This window comes from Callospermophilus lateralis, chromosome 3 (assembly GCF_048772815.1).
Source record: "Callospermophilus lateralis isolate mCalLat2 chromosome 3, mCalLat2.hap1, whole genome shotgun sequence".
Classification (NCBI taxonomy): domain Eukaryota; kingdom Metazoa; phylum Chordata; class Mammalia; order Rodentia; family Sciuridae; genus Callospermophilus; species Callospermophilus lateralis.
Window position 1 is genome coordinate 191,514,452 of NC_135307.1, and position 27,271 is coordinate 191,541,722.

Here is a 27,271-nt window from a genome sequence, read left to right on the forward strand (position 1 = left end):
ATCTACAACTTAAAAAAAGGCAGGAGGGGAATGGGGCACAGTGAGGCACACCTGTAATGCTAATAACTCAGGAGGCTCAGGCAGGAGGATCATAAACTCCAGGACACCCTGGGCATCTCAGACTGTCTCCAAAAAGAAGGAAAAAAAAAAAGGCTGGGGATGTAGCTCAGTGGTACAGTACCCAAGTTCAAGCCCCAGTACAGGGGTGGGGGAAAAGAAAAAGGGAAGTGGGGGGCAGGGACCTTATGGAGAACCTGGGCAGGCAGCCACTTTAACCTGTCCAGGAGTCTGGCCTACTCTGTCTTCCAAGTTCTGGTTTCATTTGAGGACTTACTTCCTCAGAGAGATGCTGCTCCCTTCAGGCTCTCCTTACCACTGTCTGGCTCTCATTCTGGACGGAGCAATCACCATGGAAAGAAAATATCCGGTGGAAAATGTCCCCATGTAGTTCCATTTTGATTCTAGGAATATTTATTCAGTCTACTCAGAGGTAAGTATGGAAGGCCACGGTACACAAGTCAGGCACAGTCTTGTGCAGAGAAGCAAGACTGGGAGATGAGCAGGAGAGACGAAGCGGGAGGATGGTCAGCCGGACAGAGGCGCTGTGAGTGGTGGGACACTGGGCTGCATGCAGGGGTGGGCATGACTTCCTCACTCTTACTATGCATCTGGGAAAAGCTGCAGCAGGACACTGAGGTGATGGGGAGAGGGAAAGGCATCGTGGAGAAAGGAGGAAAGGTCCAGATACTCCTCCGGATCATGGTTTCTAGTTTCTTCACGAATTAGGAAGCGACTTATTATTTACAGCTCCCATTTACTGATCCTGTACCATGAAGACTTACCAGTCTGCGATTAAATCTGAATGACGTGTGACCCCACAGTGTCCAGCTCAGGGCTGGTTCGTAAGTGCTTGAGTACATGCTGTGTGTTCCTGAACACAAGAAACTGGTCAGTTTTCCACTATGAAAAAATCTTTCATTTTTGGCCAAATTGAATGTAAGCATTTTTTTTGGTACCAGGAATTGAACTCAAGGGCACTTGACCACTGAGTCACATCCCCAGCCCTACTTTGTATTTTATTTAGAGACAGGTTCTCAATGACTTGCTTAGTGCTTCGCCCTTGCTGAGGCTGGCTTTGATCTTGCCATCCTCCTGCCTCAGCCTCCTGAGTAGCTGGGATTACAGGTGTGTGCCACCGTGCCCGGCTAACTGTAAGCACTTTTATCATTGCAGATGACAATATTCAAATATGTACTTATTTTTGGTTATATATATTTATATATAAATAATATTCAAGTATGTTTAATGTATTTATTTAAAATAAATGTACAAATTTACTAAGACATTTCAAGGGAGTTCAATCCACAGGCATTTTAAAAAGGTATCTTTTAGTTACAGATGGACACATCTATTTATTTTTATGTGGTGAAGACTGAACAAATGCCTCACACGTGCCAATAAAGTGCTCTGCCACAACCCCAGCCCTCATGTATTGTGGACATCAGATTAACTGACATCATCAGGTACTTGCTGTTACTTAACAGCATTTGAGGTACATCCTACTCCATTTCCTGAAGGTGCCTGAGGACTGGCACTTTCTGTACCTATGCATAACGCTAGAACTTGGAATCTCAGGCCTAGACAAAGCACGGGTCATAAACATGTCTCCCCCAGCTCTCCTCCTGCAGTCTTCCCCCAGCTCAGTGGGGATACCTCCACTGACCCATGCTCCCCTCTTGCTTACACACTGCCTTCAATACCTAACCCAGATTTCACCACCACCACCACATGGATCCAGCCATCATCATCTGCTGATTCTTGCAGCAGCTACTCCTGGTCCCTGCTCCAAATGCAGCCAGGGGCCTAGGTCATTTAGAATCCCCCAATACTGCCATCTCACTGGGAGAAAAGCCAAGTCTGGGCAGTAGACTCTGCCATCTGTCTCCCACACCCCAACTTACTCTTCTCCCCACTCCGCCATGGCTCCTGGGCCTCCTCTGCTGCAGTGCCTCAAGTTAACACCTGTGCTCTGAACTTGTGCAGAATGCTCTTCCCCCATGTGGTCACTGGGATAGTGCCTCATTTCATTCTGGTCTCAGTGCAAATGTCACTTTCTTGACCTTTGCTGGTAATGGTAAGTGCTTTTATTGCTAGCATATAAAAGACCTCAAGGAAATGAAAGCCCAGATCCCAACTTCCTGACCTGTAACCACAGTCCAGGATTGGACTGATGCTTAGGTAAAGGTGGCCTGCATGGGTGCAGGGCATGAAAGGACTCCAGGTGTCCTGGATAGCTTACTGCTGCAGTCCACTGCAAGATGGAATGAAACACAAGAGGGAGAAGTCAGGGTGGAGTGGGGACGCTGGGCAGTTTGGGCCACATTATCATCATTATTTGAGTGTTGGGGATTGGACCCAGGGAGCCACATGCCAGGCAAGTGCTCTTGCTCTACCACTGAGTACACACACACCCTTTGACTGCAACAGGGTCTTGCTAAGTTGCCCAGGCTGGCCTCAAACTTGTGAATCTCCTACCTTAGCCTCCAGGGTAGCATGGCCATGTTAAAGTCCTGGGGCTAGGGATGTGGCTTGAGGCTCTGAGTTCAATTCCCAGCACCACGAAATACATACACGAATGAATAAATAAATAAATTTAAGAGTCTCTGGGACCAGGATGGGGAAACAGGAGGCAGCACAGCAGCAGAGTACCACAGAGCAGCACTGTGGCCAGGGTTCCACACACTCTGCGCTCTGAATTCTAATATCCTTTAGAGGCAAATATCATTAGCCCCCTGTTCTGGAAGCAGCACTGGCTGGACGTCTGTTGGTAGCAGAGTGCAGCACTTAGAAGCACCCAGGACCTGAAATGTCAGCTTGCAGAAGGCTGCCCTTGAACACCCGCACTGCTGCTCCACCACACGTAGTGAAAGCTGTGTCTAAAGCCTTCTCTATGCGAAAATGTCATCTCTTGCCTCGCTGGAGCCTCTTAACTCTGAGAAGTGGGTGCTGTATCCATTTTAAAAAAGAGGCCTGGCAGACCCCCATGAAGCCCAGATGGGAAGTGTCAGACCTATAACTGGAAACCAGGCTGGACTCAGGGACAGAAAATTCCCCCAGAATAGCAACCGTTTGGAGGTCCCCAGGTCCAGACTTTAGCCAATGGTATTCAATGAAAACAGGCACTACAGCTCACCAGCTGGATAAATTATGAAATTTATTTATATTTCACCTTTTAAAAGCCAGAACATAACAAATTTCACTTTCTGGAAAGTCATCTTATTAGAAATACATGAAGTGCACTTAATACAAGGAAATTAGTTTCTTGGTTCCACCAGTGAGATGTCTGTGCTCTTCTCAATCCCCTCCAATGAAGGGTTTATCAAACTTCCCTCCAAGTTTCTACCGAGACAATCTCAATTCAGGGAGGTCTGAGTGAACTTTTCCCAGAAGTTACAGTAAAGAAGCTGACCTTAACATGTAGGTCCTCCCAAGTAATAACAAATCAGAAAAAAAACTACATGGCCCCAAATGGCCCCTGTCTTTGCTGGTTATTAGGCAACTGCAGTTAGCTCTTATGGTGGGTGGGAAGAGCTCACAGAAGTAGGGTACAGGCCCAAAGCCATTTGCAACCTTGGCCACTGACCAGGAAAAAACTGCCATATTCAAACTGGAGGTGGGTGACACAAAAGAATGAACCAAATCCATAAGCCTTTTGGTCCATTAGAGATTCTGCTCCTATACATTAGCTGGCAGCTCTCAGCTTGGAACTAATATTCATGAAACATGCTCAGCCTCAAGCTTCTCGAACAGCTACTGAACCATGTTCCCAGTACACAGCTTTTAACTGCTCATCAGAGGGCGTGCTGTGCCTTGCAGTCAGTGTGTCTTGTAAGAGACACCAGGGTGCACCACAGCCTCTCTCACGAGTTGAAAGCCAGGGTTTTAAAACAGCAATTTGGATGTTGAAACAAATGTCATAGAGAAACCATTTGTGACAGTAAAATAATGCTCAGTTTAATCTAAGTTACCAATTAAAAGATAAAAGAACTAGTAGCCACCAGATCCCCCACACCTTTTTCCTTTTAATCATTTTATCTCCTTTTCATGCTTCAGGACAAGAATGTACACAAGCCCTCAAAGAGAAAAGTAAATGTGACCCAGTCATGTGAAAATACTTTGTTAGCTTGAAAACCAAAAAGCTATGGCCCTCCTGCTCTTAGCTGACTCCCTTCCCCACTTATGGAAAAAATGCTGTTTAACTTTCCTAACCTAGAAACACCTCCACTAAAAATATATGGTTATACCTTATCCTAAAAAGGCACCATGCAGGCATTTAAGACTGAACCAGTTAATTCTAAGGGTTTGCAGGAATGTAGCAAAATATCACTAATAAAATTTCCAGCATCAAATCATGCAAAACCCAGAATGTTCACCCCAAGAGGGTTCCTGAAATGTTTCCCAGGGTACAAACTTCAGCTTCTAGCAGCCACTGCCCACCCCACGGACAGGCAGCTCCACCACTGAGGAGTGTCAACCCTGGTCGGCTGCACTGCGGCTAGAGCTCATAAACCTCAGGGCAAGGAAAGGAGACGCTTGTTTCATTGTGCTATTTGTGACCCAGAAAAGGTCCTGGCTGGCTCAAAGGATCTGAGAGATGAATACTGGATGGGAGGAACTGTGTGAAACAAGAACACATGGAGGTGAAGAAACTGGATTTTCTTCCAGAAGAGGCAGCAGAAGCTCTAGGAATTAACTGAGGACCAATGCGACTAGACCAGGTGACAAAACAAGGTTAACAGTGGGGAAGATAGCTTTGGCGAGAGCCCAAAGGAAAAGAGGGCTCTGACCCGGGGACCCGTTCCCCCTGTCAGAAGTGACCCTGTCCCAATGCCACGGCTCATTTCCAGGTCTGTTGTACAGTTAAGGTGTAGGAGTCAAAGGTTTCACACTTAACATGTAATGGAAGCTCTAGAACACAAGACGGAAAGCAAGGACTCTGCTCACTGGTCGATGATGGAGCGCTGCAACACCTGATTCATCATGTCCTCCTCATCAACATCGTAATCCTGAGGGCAAGAAACACACAATCAGCAAATGTCCACAACTGCACAGACCCTCAGCAGGAGAACACCCTAGCAATAGGGTCTAGTGAGAGCTGGCAGGGACCCCAGCCCATCATCTGCATTAAATGGACAAATTCTTCATCTCTCAGTCTGTGCTGCCTCCTCCACTGGAGACTGGGAGGCCTGGGCAGCACACAGAGCCTGCCACAGACAATAGTCATCACGCTCAGTTTAGCTCATGGATCCAGAAGGTAGACACATGCAGACATATGCAGACTGAAGAGTCATTAGTAAGCACAGACCTCAGTGCCAAGGAAGGACAGGGGTTTCTGAGGGCCATAAGGTACAGCAGAAATACAGTAAAACGACTCTTCTTTAATGAGGCAAAATTATCTACTTGGGCATTTTTAGGAACTATATCCATCATTACAGCACTAATGAAAAGGATACTTATACTGAAGTCTGGAGTTTTAGACATTGTCAGATACAATACTTTTTTTTTTGATACCAGGAATTGAACCCAGTCTCTTCCCTAACACTTTTTATTTTTAATTTTGATACAGGGTCTGGCTAAGCTGCTGAGGCTGGCCTTGAACTTGTCATCTTCCTGCCTCCGACTCCCCAGCATCTGGGATTACAGGTAGGCATCACCATGCCCTGTGTGTCCCCCGACATTGATCCCTGGGCGCTCTACCACTGAGCTGGCTTTAAAAATTTGAGACAGGGTCTCACTAAATTGCCAAGGCTGCCCTTTAACTTTCGATCCTCTGCCTCAGTCTCTGAGTTGCTGAGATTATAGTTGTGTACCTCCACGCCTAGCAAGAATAAATCTATGTTTTTTGCAGTGCTGGGGACCGGATACAGGGCCTCACACATGCTAGTTAAACAGTCTACCACTGAGCCACATCCCCAGCCCTGAGAATCAATATTTTTTTTGACAACCTAGGAAAAAATTTTTGTCATATCCTGAAATACAGCCATTAAGAGTAAACACTACTCTGCCAGGCATGATGGGACATACCTATAAACCCAGTGCCTCAGGAGGCTGAGGCAATAGGATCAGAAATTATAGGATAACCTTGGGAATTTAATGAGGCCTTTTCTTAAAATAAAAAAAGCTTGGGATGTAGCTCAGTGGTAGAGCACCCCTGGGTTCAATCCCCAAAAACACACACAGAAAGAGTAAACACTACTCTAAAATCTTAACTTGACACTGCAGCATTGCTTCAAATCCCAGGCCCAGTGCATGCTGGGCAAGTGATCTACCACTGAGCCACACCTGAGTCCTGGGCCTGCACTCCCACAACAACAATCAGCTGTGCTTGATGGCAGCATACCCTATCAGCTACAAATTCTTTTGAGGACCATTTCTATTCTTTGCCTGATCCTCAGGGGCATCTGAGCCTGAGGTTCCCAAACTAAGCTGTGTAACAGGCAGAAATTATACCTACAAAAAGAAAGCTGGAGGGCCAAGCATGATGGTGAATACCTGTAATCCCAGTGGCTAGGGAGGCTGAGGCAGGAGGATCTTCAAAGATCAAAGCCAGCCTCAGCAATTTAGCAAAGCCCTAAGTAACAGAGAGACCCTGTCTCAAAAAAATAAAAAGGACCAGGAATGTGGCTCAGTGGTAGAGAACCACCCCCCCCACACTGGGTACAATATCCAGTTCCCCCAACCCTAGAAAAAAGTGGGGCAAAATGGGGGCAGGGCAGGAGCAAGCTTCACTGTATCGTCCCAGTAACTGTCAAGATCATCTTAACAGCACTCCGATCACTTGGCTGCCAGGAGAAGACACTGCACGGCTGCCATGCAAGGACCTGGGAGCTGTTGCATAGAGACAAGGCTGGATAACAGGCCCCCCTTCCTCTTCTCAGAGACAGTGAGAAGTTCTGCTGTCCCCTAGGGGAGAAATACGACTCACCACAAAAGTGTCATAGGAAAACTGGTGCCGGCGTTGGATGTGTTCTATGAAGTTGGCGCTTCGGTAGTTGGGGTCTCCCCAGGGCATTGAGGCACATATTGGACAGACCTTTCAACAAAGAAGCAAGATCTCAGGCATCTGACTTCTGAATGGACTCCAGCCCTCTGAGACCTGCTGGCTGTCTCTTCTCCAGGATGGTTTTCCTGACACCTAGTGAGGAACACCTAGTCCTCCTTCCTGTGCACACCAGAATCCCAGAGAACACTTCAAGTCTCCTGCTTCAATCAAATGACACGTGGGTGTGGGTGGTCACTTAAGTCATAGTATCATCCCTTCTGAAAGGCTACTGTAGTCAAAAAGGGGCCAGTCCTGTGGGGGTTGGAATATGGCCTTCCAACCCAGCACACAAGCTGATCCAAAAAACCCAAGGACAACCAAGTAAATAATCAGATTAATTATGGCCCAGGAAGTACAGTACAGCCTTATGTGCATGTTGACAAAGTAAATGCTCAGATGACTGGGATCACACCAGAAAGCGATCCAACAGGCTGATTTGAGCTTTGAAGACTAGAGGTCCATGGAGAGGCAGACAGAGAAGCTAGCGGGTGGCAGCATCACATGACGGAGAATTCAGGAAAGAGGTTCGTATCATGCTTCAGCTTAGGGATGTAACCCTAGCCAACTGCAAGGCACACAGGGATAGAGGAGACTGGCAAGAGATGAATTTTGGATAACAGAGCAACAAGTGGAATAGGCAGCAAGAAGCTGTGGAGCTAGAATACAGCCTAGAGACTGAAGAGAAAATGGCTTCCAAAGTGAAGGGCTGAGAGCTTGAGAGCTAAGCAGCTATAGAGGGAGAGGAACTAGGACAGAGGCCAGAAGCTGAAGGAAAAAAGGTCTCAACAGAAACAAAACCACCAGAGGAACTTCAGGGTGCCAAAGGGAAAGGAAGAAGGAGAGAGGGGAAGCAAATTAGGCTGTCATACCAGAAAACAGGGGCTATCAAAATTAAGAGTGCAGTTAACCATTGCCCAAATCAATTCACCTCCAAGACTGTATCTTATAAACATGCACCAACAGGGCTGGGGATAGAAGTCTGCAGTAGAGCGCGTGCCTAGCATGCTCAATGGCCTGGGTTCCATCCCCAGCACTCAAAAACCAACCAACCAACAGATATACAGTTAAGCAAAAGATAAACACACAAGGATGTTAGAATTTATGGCAATAATTTACTTGTTTTTGGTACTCGAAATTAAACCCAGGAACACTCTACCACTGAGCTCTTTATCTGGCTAAGTCTTAACCCAGTCTGGCCTTGAACTTTCAATCCTGCCGCCTCAGCCTCCTAAACCATTGGGATTATAGACATGTGCTACTGGACCAGCTTAGAACGCTTCTCTCCTCTCATCTAGTGCAGCCAAAGAAGACATACCAGACTATCATTCTGGAATCATAACAGATGTTATGACCCATCCAGACTGACATCTGCTCGTTGAAATTTTAGTAATCGTCTATGTAAAAAATATAAATATTGGAAAAATGACTATTTTGGGGCGAGAATAATAAATTATTTGTGATTGTCCAATGTCCTGAAAAGCTGATTTGTCACCATGGTATAGCATAGTTACCAAATCTGAATACAGAAAAAAACTACAAAACCATAAAGAAAGTGGTGCACACCTGTAATCCCTAATGGCTAGGAAGGCTGAGGCAGGATTTCGAATTCACAGCCAGCCTCAGGAACTCAGGCTCTGAGCCACACAGTGAGATCCTGTCTCTAAATAAAATACAAAAAAAGGATTGGGGGGCTGGGGCTGTAGCTCAGTGGTAGAGCACTTACCTTGCACGCATGAGGCACTGGGTTCGATCCTCAAAAAAATAAATTAATAAAAAATAAATAAAGATATTGTGTCCATCTACAACTAAGGGGAAAAAAATATATATAAAAGGACTGGGGGCGTGGCTCTGGGTTGAATTCCTGGTACCAAAACAAAAACCAAACCAAAAAACCCCATAAAAACTGAGAAACCAGGTGTGGTATAATCCCAGCTACTCAGGAGGTTGAGGCAGGAGGACTGTAAGTTTGAGGTCAGCTTGGGCAACTGAGCAAGAACCTGTCTCAAATAATATAAAAAGGTCTGGAGAGTAGCTCAGTGATAGAGGGCCCAGTTTCACATACATACATAAAATAAATAAAAGACAGACTGAGGCCAACTGATGCTATGGGGGAACAGACTTAGGGGAAGGGTTGGAAAGAAGCTCCCATTTTTTTGAGGTGGTGGGGATTTGGATTTAACCCAGGGCCTCACACATGCTAGCAAGTGCTCTACTACTGAGCTACATTCCCAGCCCTGGAGAGAGATTTTTTTATAGTCCACTTTTCATATAATAAGCTATCAGCCAAGTAATCCCAGCAGCTCAGAAGGATCGAGAATTCAAAGCCAGCCTCAGCAATGGGGAGGCACTAAGCAACTCAGTGAAACCCTGTCTCTAAAATACAAAATAGGGCAGAGGATGTGGCTCAGTGGTTGATTGCCTGAGTTCAACCCCCAGTGCCAAAAAAAAAAAAAAAGCTATCTACAAAGAAACAAATTCTTAAAATTTTAGAGATGATGGAAAACAAGGACTTTTATTAAAAGACTAGCTGGGACACACAGAACATGATGTCAGCAGGATGGTAGAAGTAGAAGCTGGACTCTGCAGAGGACAGAGCAGCACTGAAAAGCCACAATTTGGAGGGCAAAGAAACTTAATGCTATTAGAGAAAGCAAACAGGATCGGATATTCTTCCCATCAATTAGACAGCAAAGGCAATGTGCCAGGTCCTAGTCTGGGTCCTTTACCTAGACCAGAGAATACAGTTAAGAAGAGTGAGATGGACAGGTGCCCACCTGTTATCCCAGCAACTTAGGAGGCTGAGGCAGGAGTAACAGGAGTTCAAAGACAGCCTCAGCAAGTTATGAGACCTTGTCTCAAAATAAAAAATCAAAAGGGCTAGAGACATGGCTCAGTGATTAAGCACCCCAGGTTCAATCCCTGGTATGGGGAAAAAGGAGAGAGAAGAGCAAGATGTAGAAAGGAGTCTTTCCTCAACACAGGAGGGAAGGAGAGAGCCAAGGTACAAATGTTGCAAACACAAGTGCTCTTGGGGACAGACTAGTAAGGCAAATGAGTGAAGCAGGTGCTGCGTTAGCCCATCCCATTTAGAGGGGACAGCAACTACACAAAACTACTCAAAGCTGGGCCCAAGTTGGAGCTTGGGCGTAGAGCACTTGCCTAGCACATGAGAGGCACTGGGTTTGACCCACAGCACCGCATTTATTTTTTTTTTTCGTTATACACGGACATAATATCTTTGTTTTTTTCATTTTTATGTGGTGCTAAGGATCAAACCCAGTGCCTCCCATGTGCAAGGCAAGTGCTGTGCCACTGAGCCACAACCCCAACCCAACTGCATTTAAATAAATAAAATAAAGGTCCATCAATAAAAAGGACCCAAAGACATCACATGACACTAAGATGGCACCCAAAATACACAGCACTTCCATACCATCCCCGCATCCTCTTGGGGCGAAATCATGATGAAGAACACAACTATTAAAATTTAAACATGGATTCCACAGATGTTAAATTTTCTAAATACAATTACAAAAAGTGTAATTTTATAAAAAAAAAAACTTTGGATATATGCCGAAGTATTTAAAGGTCTAAGAGTCATGGTATCTATAAGTTATGCCCAAATGTTATGGTAAAATGTTAATTTGGAAATCTAGGTGAAGGGTACACAGAAGTTCACAAATCCTATAATTTTCATGTAAGTATGACTTATTCCCCCATTCAAATAAAAAAGTCTTACCACAGATTTGGTATCCGTGCTGTGGGATAATTTGCAGTGCTCCACAAGTCCTTCCTGATCAAAGTTCTTCTCGGGGCAGTAAGGACAAGGAAAGGTGTAACGATTTGGGACATTCCTGAAAGATGAAAGGCAGAAGAAAAAAATATCTCTGTAAACACCTTTCCACACAACTTCAATCAAGAAAGAACAGAGTTCACTAACTGTGTGAGAGAAGGATTCTGATTATCACTTCCAAATCAGGTCAAGTGTTTAGAAAATAACAGCACAGCTAACATTTGAAGTGAACGTCAGAGTGCCCCAGAACAACAAACTTGAATCAATTTTAAACCCTAGAGTATAAAGTCCCCAATAACTTAGTAGCAGAAAATGAACTCCAGCTAAGGGGGTGACTGAGTTACTGACCTTGGCTGAAGGGATGCGTCCTTAGTAGTGGCCTTCACACCTTCCATGATGTAGTTCTGGTATTTGGAACAGGTAGCCACGTGGGCTCGGATCTTAGATAGGAAGAACTTGAATAGGAAGAATCAGAATCCACAAGTTAGCACCTTATATCAGGCAAATGGTCCCAAAGCAAGGGCAAGACGAAAACTGGACCTACATTACCCTGGCAAACAACCTCACTACACTCCTGACTATACTGATGGGGTAGAACAGTGACTGTAGAACCATTAATAAAAAGGCTGATGTTTTCCACTTGACAAAACCATGACATCTGCTTCTACTCTAAAATAATTCTTCTAGAGGTTTGCTTTACTCATGATATACAAAGACCTTATAGACATGCTCCAAATCAAGTGGTGTTTTTTTAAAAAGTTTTCTATACTCAATCTAGGTTATAAGATGGAAAGAGGAAAAAAAAGTCCAAAAAATACTTCATCACAGGTTGCAGGGTGGTGGGGAAATATAACAGGAACTGAACCCAGAGGTACTCTGCCATTGAGCTATAGAATTACATCCTTGCATTTATTTTTTTGTTATATGGTGATGGGGATTGAACCCAGACCCTCATGCATGGAAGGCAAGTGCTTTACTACTGAGCTATCTCCCCAGACCCCCAGAATTACATTTTTTAAAAAATATTTATTATTTAGTTGTAGTTGGACACAATACCTTTATTTACTTATATGTGGTGCTGGGGATAGAACCCAGGGCCCCACACTTGCTAGGCAAACACTCTACCACTGAGCCACAAACCCAGCCCTGGAATTATATTCTTAATTAAGAGTTCTTAATTTTTTGAGACAGGGTTTCATTAAGTTGCCCAGATTGACCTTGAACCTACAATCCTCCTATCTCATTCTCCCAAGTAGCTGGGATTATAGGTGTGCACCACAGTACCTGGCTTCCCCGGCACTGTTTTTGGAAGTACTAGAAATCTAACCCAGGGCCTGTGCATGCCAGGATAAGTGCTCTACCACTGAGCGACATCCCCTACCCTGTGTACTGCATTTATTTATTTGTTGTTTATTTATTTATGTATGTTATGTATGTATGTACGTACGTACAGGGATTGAACCCAGAGGTGCTTGACCACCAAGCCATATCTCCAGCCCTTTTTTGGAGACAGGGTCTCACTAAGTTGCTGAGGATGGCCTTGAACTTTCGATCCTCAGGCTTCAGCCTCCTGAGCTGCTAGGATTACAGGTGTGAACCACTGTACCCAGATTGTTTTTTGCTTTTTCTTTTTTTGGTACCAGGGATTTAACTCAACCACTGAGCCATACCCCCAGTCCTATTTTGTATTTTATTTAGAGACAGGATCTAACTGAATTGCTCAGACACTAAATTGCTGAGGCTGGCTTTAAACTGCCTCAGCATCCAGAGTCACTGGGATTACATGTGTGCATCATCATGCCCAGCACCGTTTGCTTTTTGAAACAGGGTTTTGCTATGTTGCCCAGGCAGGCTTTGAACTCCTGCACATCAGCAATCAATCCTGCCACTGCCTCCCAAGTAGGCAGGACTATAAGGCACAAAGAAAGAAAAAGTGTATGGAATAAAGAAAAAGGGTGGGTAAGGGAACAAAAATAATTTTTGAGGTATGTATGGTACAATAATTAATCTCTTGGTTTCTTTTTTGGTTCCAGGTATTGAACCCAGGGTCGCTGAAGCACTGAACCACATCTCCAGCCCTTTCTCCATTTTTTTTTTTTTTTTTTTGAGATAGGGTCTCACTAACTCTTTAGGGCTTCACTAAATTGCTGAGGCTGGCCTTGAAGTTGTGATCCTTCTGGCTCAGCTTCCTGAGTTGCTGGGATTACAAGTATGCACCACTGTGCTCAAGTTTGTTTTGTTTTTTTTTTGAGACTGGGTCTCATTATGTCAGCCAGGTGGTCTCAAACTCCAGTCATCTCTACTTAGCCTCCCAAGGAGCTGGGACTATAGGTGTGCAATCACTAATCTTTAAAATGGAGAAAAACAAAAGCATTCGGCAGGGGAAAAAAGAAATACCATGTGTGCATGAAGAAAGATGAAGGTAAGAGGAAATTTTATTTGAGTAATTTTAAAGTTTCTAAATTCAACTGCCAAGGGTGGGGGGGTTGTTATCTGAATTCCAGCTTACCACGACGAATCTGTCTTACCTCTAGCTTAAGAATTTGTTAACTTTAAGCTTACCAACCAAGGAGCTCCTAATTAAAAGGGATGGGAACTAGTCTTAAGATAGCACTATAATAGCCCTGCTATATACACCTAATACTAACTCACTCTGAAAGGAAGGAGATAAAATATGTCCATACTATGGCCACCTATATACTTGCTTTAAAAATAATAAAACTGACAAGCAGGACTGCCCGATTAAGTGAAACAAAACTTCTAGAAGTCAAAAACGTTACAAAATATGTAGTATGATCCCATTTTCTAAAAAAAAAAACTATACCTATTATTTATAAAAATTTTATCTGCATTTGCCAAAGGGTATAAATGTCAGGCAGACTTCTAAATTGAACTGCTTTTGCAATGATAATCTCTGAAGAAGCAGCCTATGGTATTTTATATTTTTGTACTGTTTAGAGCATGAATGCATTTCAAACGTTAGATAATGCTATTAAAATTATGATTTCATATTTCCATCATGATTCTTCCCCAGCAAGTGCTAAAAAGTTTAACTATTAAATTCATATCTCTAATGATACAGATTATAAAGTTTCCCTTCAAACTCTTTACAGTAGATAACTTCTTTGAGCTTTGAGTCACCAACTTCATTTTACAGTTTATTTTTAAACCCAGGTTGCTTCACCACTGAGCAATAGCCCAGCATTTTTTTTTTTTTCCGAGTCAGGGTCTTGCTAAGCTGCTCAGGGTCTTACTAAATTGCTGAAGATGATCTTGAACTTGCCAGCCTCCTAAGTCACCTGTGTACCATGCCCAGCTTCATTTTATATTTTAAACAACCATAAAATGTCATTATATTCTAATTCAAATTGAGTTTAATACTTTGGAAAATAGATCTCATAGGAACAAATGGATTAGTTATTCCTGACTTTCAAAGCTAAAATATATACTATATCCAACCAACTCATGAAAAAAGAAACAAAAAACCAGTAGATAGGGTTACAAAAATGAAAACAGCACAGCCATCACCACAGATAACTGGCATGCACACGTGCTGTTAGTCACCTAGTCATGCTCTAACTTCAGAAACGCCGTGGCAACAGCTCTACGCTTTACCCATCTCATCACAGGATAATGACTCTTCCATGTTACTTCCACATACATTCTTACGGCAGCCATGGCAAGAAGTCTCTGTGCTCTCAATCTGCCGCTCGAGCTCCACAGCTCGGACGCCAGGTGCCAGAGCGCTGCGACACACCCCACAGACAGGTTTCTTCGGCTTCAGACATTCCTGCAGGCATGCAGAGCAAAAGCTAGAACAAGACACACAGAGAACCTCCGTCATGCATCATGGAGACAAGACAACAAATGTGGATAAACTTTTAAAAGGACATCAATGAGTAATGGATTAAAAACAATTTGTCCCCTACACCCAATTAAAATACTAACATCTTCTAGGACAGAAAAATTGTTGTTGAGGGTAGCAGCAGACTATGAAGAACACACAGGTCCAGTAACAAATAAACACGAAGTATCATGATACAGGTAAAACCCAATAATGTTGAGGCTTCAAACCCTAGCCCCTGCCACTGAGGGACTTGGTGGGCGTAATTTTCTCCTCTATGAAATGAAGATGGCAGTGTCTACCTCTAGGACTGTTTGGGAGGATGGAATATGTTTAGCAGACCCTTAGTATATTGTCTACCACAAAAGAAATGCACAGTAAATGGGAACTGCTGTCATCAGAGGTGAAAGCAAAGCACTGTGGGAACACAAAGCCAAGAACAATAGTTGTAACCTAAGGAGAACAAGGTTGGCAAGACTTCAGAAGTAGCCTCCGTGATCAGCCTTAAAGAGTTCTGCTGCCAGAGGAAGGGAAGACTATTCCAGGCCCTTAGGTTTAAAATTTATGATGCACTTAAGAAGATAAGTCTAATAAACTTCCTCAGAAGCAGCAGAAAGCCAGAGGTTCAAAGCAAAAAGACCAAATCTGACTTACAGAAAAACAACTCCGGCGCATCATGGACAACAGAACTTTATTTTGTTTGTTTTTTTTTTAAGATGGGAAGAAATAAAGTACAAACCTAATAAATGACTATAGGCAAGGGACTGTGAAGTCCTGACAAAAAAGAATGAATTCAGGATACAATTTAGAGGCAGTATGACTTGAGGACTTACTGAATTTGAAGAAGTGTAAAAAAAAAAAAAAAGACAGTTTCTTCCCTAAAACGTAGGCAGGTGATGTTGAAATTCGGTATACAGGGCTGGGGTTGTGGCTCAGTGGGAAAGCACTTGCCTAGCATGTGTGAGGCCCTGGCTTCGATTCTCAGCATTGCATATAAACAAATAAAATAAAGGTCCATTGACACCTAAAACAATATTAAAAAAAAAAGAAGAAGAAGAAGAAGAAATAAGCATGAAAATACGCTGGGCTACTTACCCAATGTAACAGATTCTCAACTTTTTCTTTAAGATAGGGGTTTATGTTGCCCATGTTGGTCTCAAATATATAAGCTCAAGTTCTCCTTCTGCCTCAGCCTCCTACGACCATAAGCAAGTACCACCATGCTAGGCTCCAATTTTATTTCAAGGTAGGATTAACAGATTCTGTCAGCACTCAGGATGTATAATCAAAGGCACCCTTCTGTACACCTGATGATGTTTTAGTGTCTCTAAGAATTTTTTCATCCATGCTGGGCATGGTGGTGCACAACTGTAATCCCAGCTGCTCAGGAGGCTGAGGCAAGAGGATCGGGAGTTCAAGGCCAGCCTCAGCAACTTAGTGAGGTTCAAAGCAATTTAAAAAGACCCTGTCTCAAAATAAAATATAAAAAATGGGCTGGGGATGTGGCTCAGTGGTTAAGCACACCTGGGTTCAATCCCTGATAGCCCCCAGCCACCCAGGACATAAAAATGCTGCTAGGCTAGTATAAGGTAGTCTAGTACAGGTAAGGGGGCCTACTCATTTGCTTGAGGGCAGAATGAAAATGAGAGGTCTCTGTCCTCATGATGCTATATTCTAAAGTAGAGGAAAACACATGTCAATTTCACATAGTGATTAAGTATATGAAATAAATAAAACAAGGCAAAGAGATCAGTTGGGGCAACCACAGGAAACTTGAGGTGACATTTGAACTAAAACCTGATTATTAAGATAGACACACAGATCTGAAATGATACCAAATGCAAAGGCATGTCTCAAGGGCAAAAAGGAAGATCTTTGAGGCTGTGACATAGCTGACTAAAGAGAGAACACAAGTGACAAGGTAGGAGAGGAAGCATGACCTCATGGCCATTGTGGCACTGCCTCTTCAAGGGGGCACAGAGGGTCACAGAACCCAGCAAGCAAATTGATAAAACCAACCATTTATCCTCAGCAAACAGCTCATGGTACAGCTCATCTATCAAAGCCCCTTTTATACCTGAGTTATACCTAAACAAGCCTTTTTCTGTGTGTGTGTGTGTGGGGGGGTGATATCGGGGACTGAACCCAGGGATACTTAATTAACCACCGAGCCACATTCCCAGCCCTTTTTGGGACAGGGTTTTGCTAAGGCTGGTCTGGAACTTGCAATCCGCTTCCCCAGTCAGTGGTATCACAGCTGTGCATCATCATGCTCAGTCAAGCTGCTTTTAAACTATACTGGGTTGACTTTCAGTTTCTATTTCCTATTAATAGGGTTTCAGCATTCCAAACGCTCTATCACACTACTATGAAGAAATCCCATTTCTTGGGCACCTAGCTTCCAGCCTTTCTTCCCCTGAATACCACTTGACTGAGGTGTATGCAGTCATTCAGGTCTTTTCCTTTGTTCCCCTCAGTACTGGGGATTGAACCCAGGGGTGCTCTGTCACTGAGCTACCTCCCCAACCTTTTTATTTTGAGACAGGGTCTCACTAAGTTGCTGATCTTGAATCTGCAATCCTCCTGCCTCAGTTGCTGGGATTACTTGGTGTGCACCACTGCAAATGGCAATCTTTCTGATCTTTAAAAATAAAGGTTTTGTTGTTGTTGTTTTAAATCCAACGTCCCAGCCACAGCTATCATGATGTCCAAATTAAAAATCAACTAAGCAGAGAGCAGAGCTGGAGCTATGAGACACCTTTGCTGCCCTCACCAAGATGCATCTGTCTGTCTTCAATCGCACTGAACTGCTCAACACAGGAAGCTGGTACAGTGAGTAGAGGAGAGGAGACAAGGCTTGGATCCCAGTACTGTTCCTTGCCCTCTTACCCAGGAAAGGTTCAGGTGACCCAAGGAAAATTCAAATTTCACTGCTTTTCAGATGGTTACTGTGCTGGGTCATCTTTTTTACAAATGTTAATACCTACCCACACAGGCTTAAACCCTGTAAACCACTTGCAGTCCAGTGAATTGATTATAAATTATCAATAATTGATTATTATTATTATAAATAATCAATTCACTGGACTATAAACTGAGGGCAGGGATCATGTTCTTGCGGATTCTGGCACACACAGGACATACAAACATCTCAGTTGACTGCATGATTAGAATCTGGATGATCAGAACTCTGCTTAGGCACCAGGAAACTATTTTGGGCAACAGGGAGCTCCAGGAGATAACTGAAGGAGGTGATTTAAGCTTGAGAAGGTTCTGTGGGGCAGGGGTGGGAAGGTGTGAATGGGGCAAGAATTCCAGGTTAACTGAACTGCAGAAAGGAATAGCCCCAGGCTGGAAAGAGCTTAGCGCGCCTGAAGCAACAAAAAGCCTGTGTGGCCACGAAGCTCTAGGTTCTCAGGGCTAGCAAAACAGGACACCTGCGATGCGAGTGAGTCTCAGTCTCCTGGGCTTATGCACCTGTAAAGTGGTTCCCGGCGTCCCCCTCCCCAGCCCCGCAGCAGGGCTGCTGTAGGAATAATGCCCCTGTGTCCCAACAAGTGCCTATTGTGTCTGCTGAGAGTAATGGGGTCCCCAAGACCAATGCCAAGGTGATGCCCGTGATCAGCACGGAGGGCGGCAACGAAGAAAATGCCAACTCTTGAGCAGCTGGAAGCAGGTGGCCAGGTTTTCTTCGATTTTTCGGCTTAGGTGTGCGTGACGGGGCAAGGCTCGGGTTCAGGCCCGCCCGCCCCGGCGCCTGCGGCAGCGCGGGACACCCTCACACCGAGCTCCTGATGGGCAGTCCCGTCTGCACCCCGACACTGCTCAGGCCGCGGGTCCCGCACTGGAGGAAGCGGGACGCCGACAGCTCCCGGCCTCGGCCGACGGGTTCTCTCCCGTCTCTGGCGGCTCAGCGCTGCGCCAAGTTCGCGCAACGGTCCTGACGCCAGCGCCGCGCCCCTGTCCCGCCCAGGCGCCGGCGCCGCGGGCGGAGGACGCTCCGAGGGCCCCTCTGGGCCGCCGCTCGGCCGCGCGGGCCCCCATCGGGCCTCGCTCCCGGCTCGGCTCCCTCCCGCCAGGCGCTCCCCTGCCAGCCCAGCTCCCACTTACACGTGTCCGCAGGGCACCTGCACCGGCTTCTCGTACACCTCCAGGCACACGGGACACGTGAAGCGGCCCAGGGGGTCGGCCTCCGCCGCGGACCCCGCCAGCTGCGTAACGCCCTCACGGGGCTGCTGTTGCGCCGCCATCTTGCTGTCGCCGAGCGAGCGCCGTGCTGCGCCGGCCGCGAGGGAGGAGGCGAGGGGCGGGGCCGAGCGGCGGCGGCGCGTGCGCGGGGCGGGGCCTCTGAGCGCGGGGCGGGGCCTCCAGGCCGCTGCCGAGTGCGAACGGGTTCCGTCTCAGCCTCTGCGAGCCGGGGAGTTCCTCTCTATCTGAGCGTCCAGGTGAGAATGATGCCCAGCCAACGTGTGGGTTAGACCCTGGTGAGTCTCAGAAGAGGAGCCAGCTACACCGTGCCCACGAGCCGTGCCCACGACCCTCGCCCACGGGCACTGGGAGACAATAAATATGTATTGCTTAAATTGTTAAGTTTGGGGGTGTTTCGTTATGCAGCGACAGATAACTAATACAACGTTAGTTATTCTATTTTTTTTTTTTTTTGAGGGCGGCTACCGGGGATTGAACTCCGGCCCACTGGGCCACATCCCCTGGCCTATTTTGTATTTTATTTAGACACAGGGTCTCACTGAGTTGCTTAGCACCTCGCTTTTGCTGAGGCTGGTTTTGAATTCGCTATCCTCCTGCCTCAGCCTCCTGAGCTGCTGGGATTACAGGTGTGGGCCACCGCGTACAACCTTAATTTTGAGCAGTTTGCCCAAGAAGATTCCTGAGAATCTTGTACCGGTAGTTCCCATCCTTTCTCCTTTTGGGTTGTCTAACTCAGAAGTCAGTTTGGTGCATTTTATTTTTTTAACCATGGATTGCCCCAAGGGACGCTTAACCACTGAGCTACATCCCCAGCCTTTTTTATATTTTATTTTGAGACAGAGTCTGGCTGTTATCTAGGGTCTCCCTAAATTGCTTAGGCTAACCTTGAATTGAGACCCTAAATCATATAACTCTTTGCACTCAAAGTCTTAGCTCAGCCTCAGGCAGCATGTAAAGTTTATCACTGTACATATCTAAATTAGATAGAATTTCTCTCCTTATGTATTACTACATTTCTAAACCTGTGAATAGATAATATCTTGATTTCAGCACGTTTCAATACTGCCAAACTGGTATGGGAGAACCAGGAGAAATTCCTATTTTCACCACTAAGGGGCAACGGAGTGACTCACACTCACCTGCCTTCCTTACTAACAATTCTTCAAGTGTTTACTGCTCCAGCAGTACTTAGCCTGGGTGCAAATGGAAAGGGACAGAGTCTTGGTTTGCAAAGAGCTTTAAACAGGGAGACGCTGGCATGTAAGTGTACATACAATAGCTTTAGGTGCCAGCATGCTGCTAGGTGTTGAAGAGAAGGCAGCAAATGATCTGATACAAACTGGAGAGACCCGGGGTGAGACTCAAGGATCCCATAAAAATGGGGCTTCATAAGTTACCAGCTCATCCACATAATTTTAGTTTCTATTATACCAAAGGTCATCCACATAATAGGTAAAAACAATGTTGTTGATCTAGTAAGATTCGACAAGATCTTTAGAGACAGGTTCTCACTGGCTGAATAACTAAGATTAGCAAAAACCAAAACAAAACAAAAACAACCCTGATTGAGATAAAAACTTTTTAAAGCTTTTAAAAAATTTTTTCTTAATAGTTGTAGATAAACAGCATGTCTTTATTTATTTGTTTATTTTTATGTGGTGCTAAGGATTGAACCCAGTGCCTCACATGCGCTAGGCAACCCCTCTGAAATAGAAATTTAAATCCACCATCAAGAATAAACGGCACCCCAAATGGATATGGTGGCTTGAGACATTGGATAATGATAGAATGAAGTCATAAGAATTAGCAAGACATGTTAGGTCGGTGGCAGGGACTTGGTGGCGACTTGGTGGCAACTTAGAACAAAGCAGCCCCCCCCCCCCCCCCCCGCACCCCCTGCTTTGAACATCAATCAGATGCCAGCGGAAACGCCTGTCAATCAGCCAGATCTCCTGACTAACACCTGTCAATCAGCAGGACCCCCTGGCCAATCCTGGAGTTCAGCCAACTCCCCTGACCAACTCCAAGGGGGCAAGGGACCCTAGAGACACCTTTTCCTGTCCCAAGCCCTTCCCTTCCTGCTGTAAGCCCCATAAAAGTCCAGTCCGGTCGAGCTTCCACGCGGTTTCTCCTCAGACCCTTCCCCTGTCCCCTCTGTGGGTCTGATAGAGTTCCGCCCGGGAGTGATATCTCAATAAAGCCTGTTCAGCAGCCCTTTTAAATCTGCCTCCTTTGGTTGCTGCCTGCCTCAGCTGATCTGACAAGACATTTAAAAACTAAGCATCCAAGGGTTGTGGTGGTGCAAGGGCTGGGGATGTGGCTCAATAGTTAAGGGCTCCTGGGTTCAAACTCAAACAAAAAAAAAAACAGTGGGCCAGTGGCACTCACCTGTAATCCCAGCAGCTCAGGAAGCTGAGGCAGGAGGATTGTGAGTTCAAAGCTAGCCTCAGCACCTTAGTGAGGCACTAAGCAACTCAGTGAGACCCTGTCTCTAAATAAAATACAAAATAGGGCTGGGGATGTGGCTCAGTGGTCGAGTGCCTCTGAGTTCAATCCCTGGTACTCAAAAAACAAAAAAAAACTAAAAATCCATATAGAAATGAGTTTCTAGGTTATTTGGTGTGTGTTTAATCTTTTTAAAATCTATTTTTAGTTGTAGATAGACGCAATGCCTTTATTTTATTAATTTTTAATTTTTTTTTTAGTTCTTGATAGACCTTTATTTATTTATACGTGCTACTGAGAATTGGACCCAGTGCCTCACACACGCCAGGCAAGTGCGCTACGGCTCAGCCCCAGCCCCAGCCCCAATTTTATTTATTTTTTATGTGGTTCTGAAAATCGAACCCAGTGCCTTGCACATGCTAAGCAAGCACCTTACCACTGAGCTACGACCCCAGCCCACATGTGTTTAATCTTATAAGAAACTGCCAATTCAAAATGTTTACAAATATTTCCCGCTGCCACTAATAGGGTGTCCTTTACTCTGCATCACCACCTTTGGCAGTGGCCATTTTTATTTCACTGTTCTAGTGAGTGTAGGGCGGCATCCACAGGTTTCACCCTTCATAGTGATTAATGGTGATGAGCTGTTTTTCATTTGCTTATCTACTCATTTGCATGTTTTCCTTTGGGACTTATCCATTTAATTCTTTGGGTCATTTTTATTGGATCACCTTAATTTTTTTTTTTTTTTTTAGTTGTAGATGAACACAATACCTTTATTTTATTTATTTTTATGTGGGGCTAAGGATCAAACCCAGTGCCTCACACATACTAGGCAAAGCAAGGCCACAAACCCAGCCCCCCATCACCTTTTGTTCTTGAGTTTTGAGGCATTCTTTCTCAGGGAATTCCAAAAGTCTTAGTTCACTGAGTTTGAGCTTCAAATGCTTCCCCCACCCAACTGGGAAACGAACCTAGAGCCTTGTGCACGCTAAGCAAGTGCTCTACCACTGAGCTACTTTCCCAACCCTTTTTAATTTTAAGACAGGGTCTTGTGTTGAGAGCCACAGCCTAGTCGGAATGGGGCCTGGCATTTTACCAGAAGGAGTGGTTGAGAGGTGACGCCAGGGAGCCATTAAGATGATGATGATTAAATTAAGCTGTGTAAAATTGGTGTGACTGGATGATGCTGGATTGAAACAGGCTGTGTATTCAGTTGTATATGGACCCCTGCTGTCCGGCAATTGGAGGGCTCCTGCTGCCTCGGGCACCTGTTGAGTTCCTGTTGAGTTCTTACTCAACGGATCCCGGTTGAGGGCGGGGAGAGTTCCCAGGGGAGTGCGCGTGGAGTGCGGGTGAGAGTTCGGGCAATAAAGTAGTTCCTGTTTGAACCTACAAGTGCCTCGTGGCGGCTCGGTTATTTGTGTCCAGCCAGACTGCTGCAGTGTTGCTAAATTACCTTGGTGAACTTGAGGTCTTCCTGCTTCAGCCTCCTGATCACTGAGATTACAGGCATGCGCCACCATGCCTGGCTTACCCAGCTTTAATAATTATCAACTCTGGTGCTTGGGATGTAGAGTGCTTGCCTAGTATGAGAACCATCCATCACCACACTGTGCAAAGGAAAAAAAGTCATTGTGACTAGTTTGTGTTAAATACTGCCTCTGCACTTGGCACCACCTAGTAGCTCATTTAATCTCTCAATCATCCTTGAAGTTACCACTAATCCCTTTGTTTGTTTGCTTGTTACTGGGGATTGAACCCAAAGCCTCTGACACGCTAAACAAGTGCTGTACCACTGACCTACACCACTAGCCCCTTTTAATTTTTGAGACAGGATCTCACCAAATTGCCCAAGCTAGCCTAGAATTTGTGATCTTCCTGCCTCAGTCTCCCAAATACCTGGTATTGCAGGTGTGCACTGCTCTGTTACCAATCCCATTTTATTGATAGGGAAATTGAAGCGCAGAGAGGTTAGATAGCTTGTACAAGGTCATACAAATAAAAGTGACAGAGTTGGGATCTGCACTGGGCCCTTTGACTCTACTGTGCCTTCCTGCCTGCCCAGAGATAATGTTGTTGTGTAACAGAGACAACCTGGGTGTGGCTTTCCCTTGCTCCCTTCTAAGGAGTGGGGAGGACAAAGGTGTTGGATTCCTGCAAACAATCCTTTCAAACTCAATACTTGGAGAGACTATACAGGATACAACAACAAGAACTCGTAATCTCTGGGTTACTGCTTTCAGTGCAATCAAGATTCAGCTAGGCAAGCTGGACATGGTGGTGCACGCCTGTAATCCCAGCCACTCAAAGCTGAGGCAGGAGGATGGCAAGTTCAAGGCCAGCTTTGGCAATTTAGCAAGCACCCTTGGGTTTAATTCTGAATACAAATATATATTTATGTATTTATATATTTTAACATATTTGTATTTATATTATATATAAATATTATATATATATCATATATATATAAAATCAGGTGAGCTGTTGACACTTGGGTGTGTCTGCTTGGAGGTATGCAGAGCTGGCTGGGTCCCACTAATAACAGCCCTCAAGGGGCTGGGGTTCTGGCTCAGCGGTAGAGTGCTTGCCTGGTGCATGCAAGGCCCTGGGTTCGATTCTCAGCACCATATAAAATAAATAAAAATAAAGGCATTGTATACAACTAAAAGAAATAAGTATTAAAAAAAAAATAACAGCCCTCGAGTCTGCAGTGGTACCTTTGGGTGTATAAAGACTTTGAACTGATTGGCAGTTGGTTTACATTTAGGAGGAAAGAAAGCCCTTTTTTACTGCCTGATGGCGCTGGTTCTCAGTTCACACATGCCTTCTTTGAGGCTACAGGCTTCCACCAGGCCTGGCCCCTACCTGTGGGAGGCCACAGTGAACACCTAGCTCTAGGAGCAGGGGGCCTCAGCCTCCCGGCAATTCATGCTACATGACAGGCCAATCCTGGGCAGCATTTATGCAGCTTACTCCTTTCTAGGCACCTGCTAAAGTTTTTCCCATGTGTTGTTCCATTCAGTATGCAAAATAACCTACTGAGGAGCCCTATTTACAGGTGGATGCCACAGGAAGTGTGACTTGAGTGCATGCTCTATAACCATGAAGATGAACTAACAATGCAACTAAAATTAAGCTCCTAAAATACAGTGAGGATCCCAGGAAGAAGTCAGTATCAGGAACCTATCAAAAGAAAAGAATAAGCAAGGACTGTGTGAAAGGCCTCTCTGGGCTCTTTGCAGGGCAGAAGGAGAAAAGACTGATTAATGACAGCTAATGTCAACTGAGTGTTTAGACAAGTGCTTGTGTGGACAGTTCATGTGACTTTTTTTTTTTTTTTTTTTTTTTTGATTACTGGGGATTGAACTCGGGGGCACTTGACCACTGAGTCATATACACAGCCCTATTTTGTATTTTATTTAGAGTCAGGATCTGAGTTGCTTGGCGATCCTCCTGCCTCAGCCTCCTGAGCCACTGGGATTACAGGCATGCTCAGCGTAACTTCTATTTTGATAGGTACTGTTGTTGTCTTGCCCATCTCATGGATGGACAAACTGGGGCACGGAGGGGCTTCAGTGTTTCCTCACTGAAGAATTCATGAATGCTTACTGTGAGCCAGGGACTACATGAGACCTCATCCCACTAATTTCCAGGATTAGAATTTACTACACACCCACCTTATGTGCTTGTAGGTGGCTGAGTTTTCCGTTTTTAGGGGTTTTGTGGTTGTTTTGTTTTGCTCTGGGACTTAAGCCCAGGACCACTTAAGCACTGACCTCCATTTCTGACCCCATGTCTCCCATCCTTTTTTTTTTTTTAATTTTGAGACAGGGTCTTGCTAAATTGCTGAGGCTGGCTTCCACTTGCCATCCTCCTGCCTCAGCCTCCTGAGTTACTGGGAAGACACCGGTGCGCCCCCACACCCAACAGTTTCCAACTTCTGGTGCTTGCCTTTGGTTGCTTCCTTCCTCCCGCTGGAAGGAAAAGACCTGCTCACATGTTCAAGCTGCTCAGGGCCCAGCTCACATGCTGCCTCTCCTTGAGGCTGTCCTCACTTTGCCCTGTGAGAGTCGCTTCCCCTGCACCCTCATCCCGTTGACCACCTTCTAGTCTGAATTTCAGGTTTTTAATCCCCCCCCAAATCCTATTTTACTAAAATCTATTTCTGATGAGATTGCACACTCTGTGAGGTCAGGGGCTGGTCTGTCCTGCTCACAGCTGTACCCTTTTTCTGGTGGGGGGTACCAGGGATTGAACCCAGAGGTGCTTAACCATTGAGCCACGTCCCCAGCCCTTTTTATATTTTAGAGACAGGGTCTCACTGAGCTTCTCAGGGGCTAAGTTTCAGAGACTGACTTTGATCTCCAGATCCTCCTGCCTCAGCCTCCTGAGCCGCTGGGATTACAGGTGCACACCACGGTACCTGGCACAGTTGTACCATTTTAATCCTGGCATGCTGTAGGCATTTAGGGAAATTTTGGTCAGAAAAATACAGTTGACTTCTGTTGGCTACTGAGTAGTATAACTGTCAGGTAGTAGTGGCAAAACTGTATGCAAAATTGATGTAGTACTGTCCACATGCAGTCCACTGCAGGGGAAGAAGATATTAGTAAAAATCAAATAAAATGCATTTGTGCAGTGATTGAAAAAACATTTGTGCCTGTATTGCCTTCCCTAGTTGACTGGTACCCTTGGGAAATGCCTAGTGTTGGCTGGTGTTTGAACAGTAGGTCCCTTCTCCTTCCACCCACATCGTGAGGGCTGTCTGCACCTTGCTTTGCGGGGGTGTGGGGGGGTGGGGGTTGTTGGGCAGTGTGTGCACTGTCTGCTCTTGTACCTTTAAGTAGGTGGCCTGTTGTTCTTTTCCTCATGATTGGCAGTGATGCCACAGGTCTGTGCACTTGTGTTTTTCTCTGGCAGATGCCAAGAAATCTGCCAGGTCATGGGATAGCTCTTCTGCTTCACTCTTTGTTCCATACACTTCTGTACTGTTGGGAGTCATGTGCTACTTTTGAGATTAAAAAGAAAACTAAAAAATAGAAAGAGGTAGGTAGGTTGTTCGTGTTGTTGGCTCTTAGGAAGTAGAGGTGCCTGATCACAGTCACATGACCATTATATAATCTGCTAATCATTATGTAATAAAATATGAAAAAGATGCTTCCATGATTTCCACACCTCAAGGCAGAGAAATCACAAGCCTTCCGTACTCTTTTGTTTTATAGTCCTGGGGCTGAACCCAGGGCTTCTCTCTCATATGCTAGGCAAGTGCTTGGCCACTGAGATGCATCCCCATCTCTTTTTTATTTTGAGGCAGTGCTCCATAAGTTGCCCTGGCTGGTCTTGAACTTGCCACTCTCCTGCCTCCATCTCCTGTGTAGCTGGGAATACAAGCCCAAGCCACTGAACAGAGCAGACTCTAATAGGAAATGTTTCTGAGTCTCCAAGACTAGGGTTTCCTACTGCTAACACCCTTCTTAAAAATCTGCTTCTATCTTGGCTGTCACAGAACTACAGAGCTGGAAGAGACTTTTTTTTTAGCAGTTTCAGGTGAAAATGCAATTTTCTAACACATGCCAAAAGGAGAGTTTTGAGCTGTCAAGGCAGACACAGCTGGTGGGGGGGGGGGGGCGGTCTCAGCTGTGTGATCACTTTGCAGCTGATTAAGAAAGGCACTTAAACCCCATCTCATAAAGTATACAAAGACCTTAAGGGGTGTCCAAGCAGCAATAGGTACATAGAGTAATTGCCACTGTTTGAAGAACTGATTCCTGGTTCTCTAAATGTTTCCCCATGTCAGAAATGTCAGAATCATGGATTCCTGAAGCCCCACTGGCTTTAGCTGGGGTCACTAAGGTTCAGAGGAAGAATCCCACAA

At 45.2% G+C, this 27,271-nt stretch overlaps 1 protein-coding gene across 1 annotated transcript; it reads right to left on the bottom strand.

The window, feature by feature from the left end:
- Positions 1 to 3,197: 3,197 nt before the first annotated feature.
- Positions 3,198 to 19,013, bottom strand: Rnf114 (ring finger protein 114). Its single transcript, XM_076849183.2, has 6 exons — positions 18,850 to 19,013; positions 14,557 to 14,707; positions 11,244 to 11,350; positions 10,842 to 10,956; positions 6,986 to 7,093; positions 3,198 to 5,066 (listed from the first exon to the last, which is right to left on the bottom strand). The coding sequence occupies exons 1-6, from the start codon at positions 18,987 to 18,989 to the stop codon at positions 5,001 to 5,003; spliced, it is 687 nt and encodes a 228-aa protein (XP_076705298.1). The 5' UTR covers positions 18,990 to 19,013; the 3' UTR covers positions 3,198 to 5,000.
- Positions 19,014 to 27,271: the final 8,258 nt, after the last annotated feature.

Coding starts and splice junctions, on each gene's coding strand:
- Rnf114 (XM_076849183.2), bottom strand. CDS start 18,989: ATGGCGGCGCAACAGCAGCCCCGTGAGGGCGTTACGCAGCTGGCGGGG. Junction 11,351..14,556: donor GCCATGGCTGCCGTAAGAAT/GTATGTGGAAGT, acceptor TTCCTATTCAAG/TTCTTCCTATCTAAGATCCG. Junction 5,067..6,985: donor TTTCCTATGACACTTTTGTG/GTGAGTCGTATT, acceptor TCTTGCCCTCAG/GATTACGATGTTGATGAGGA.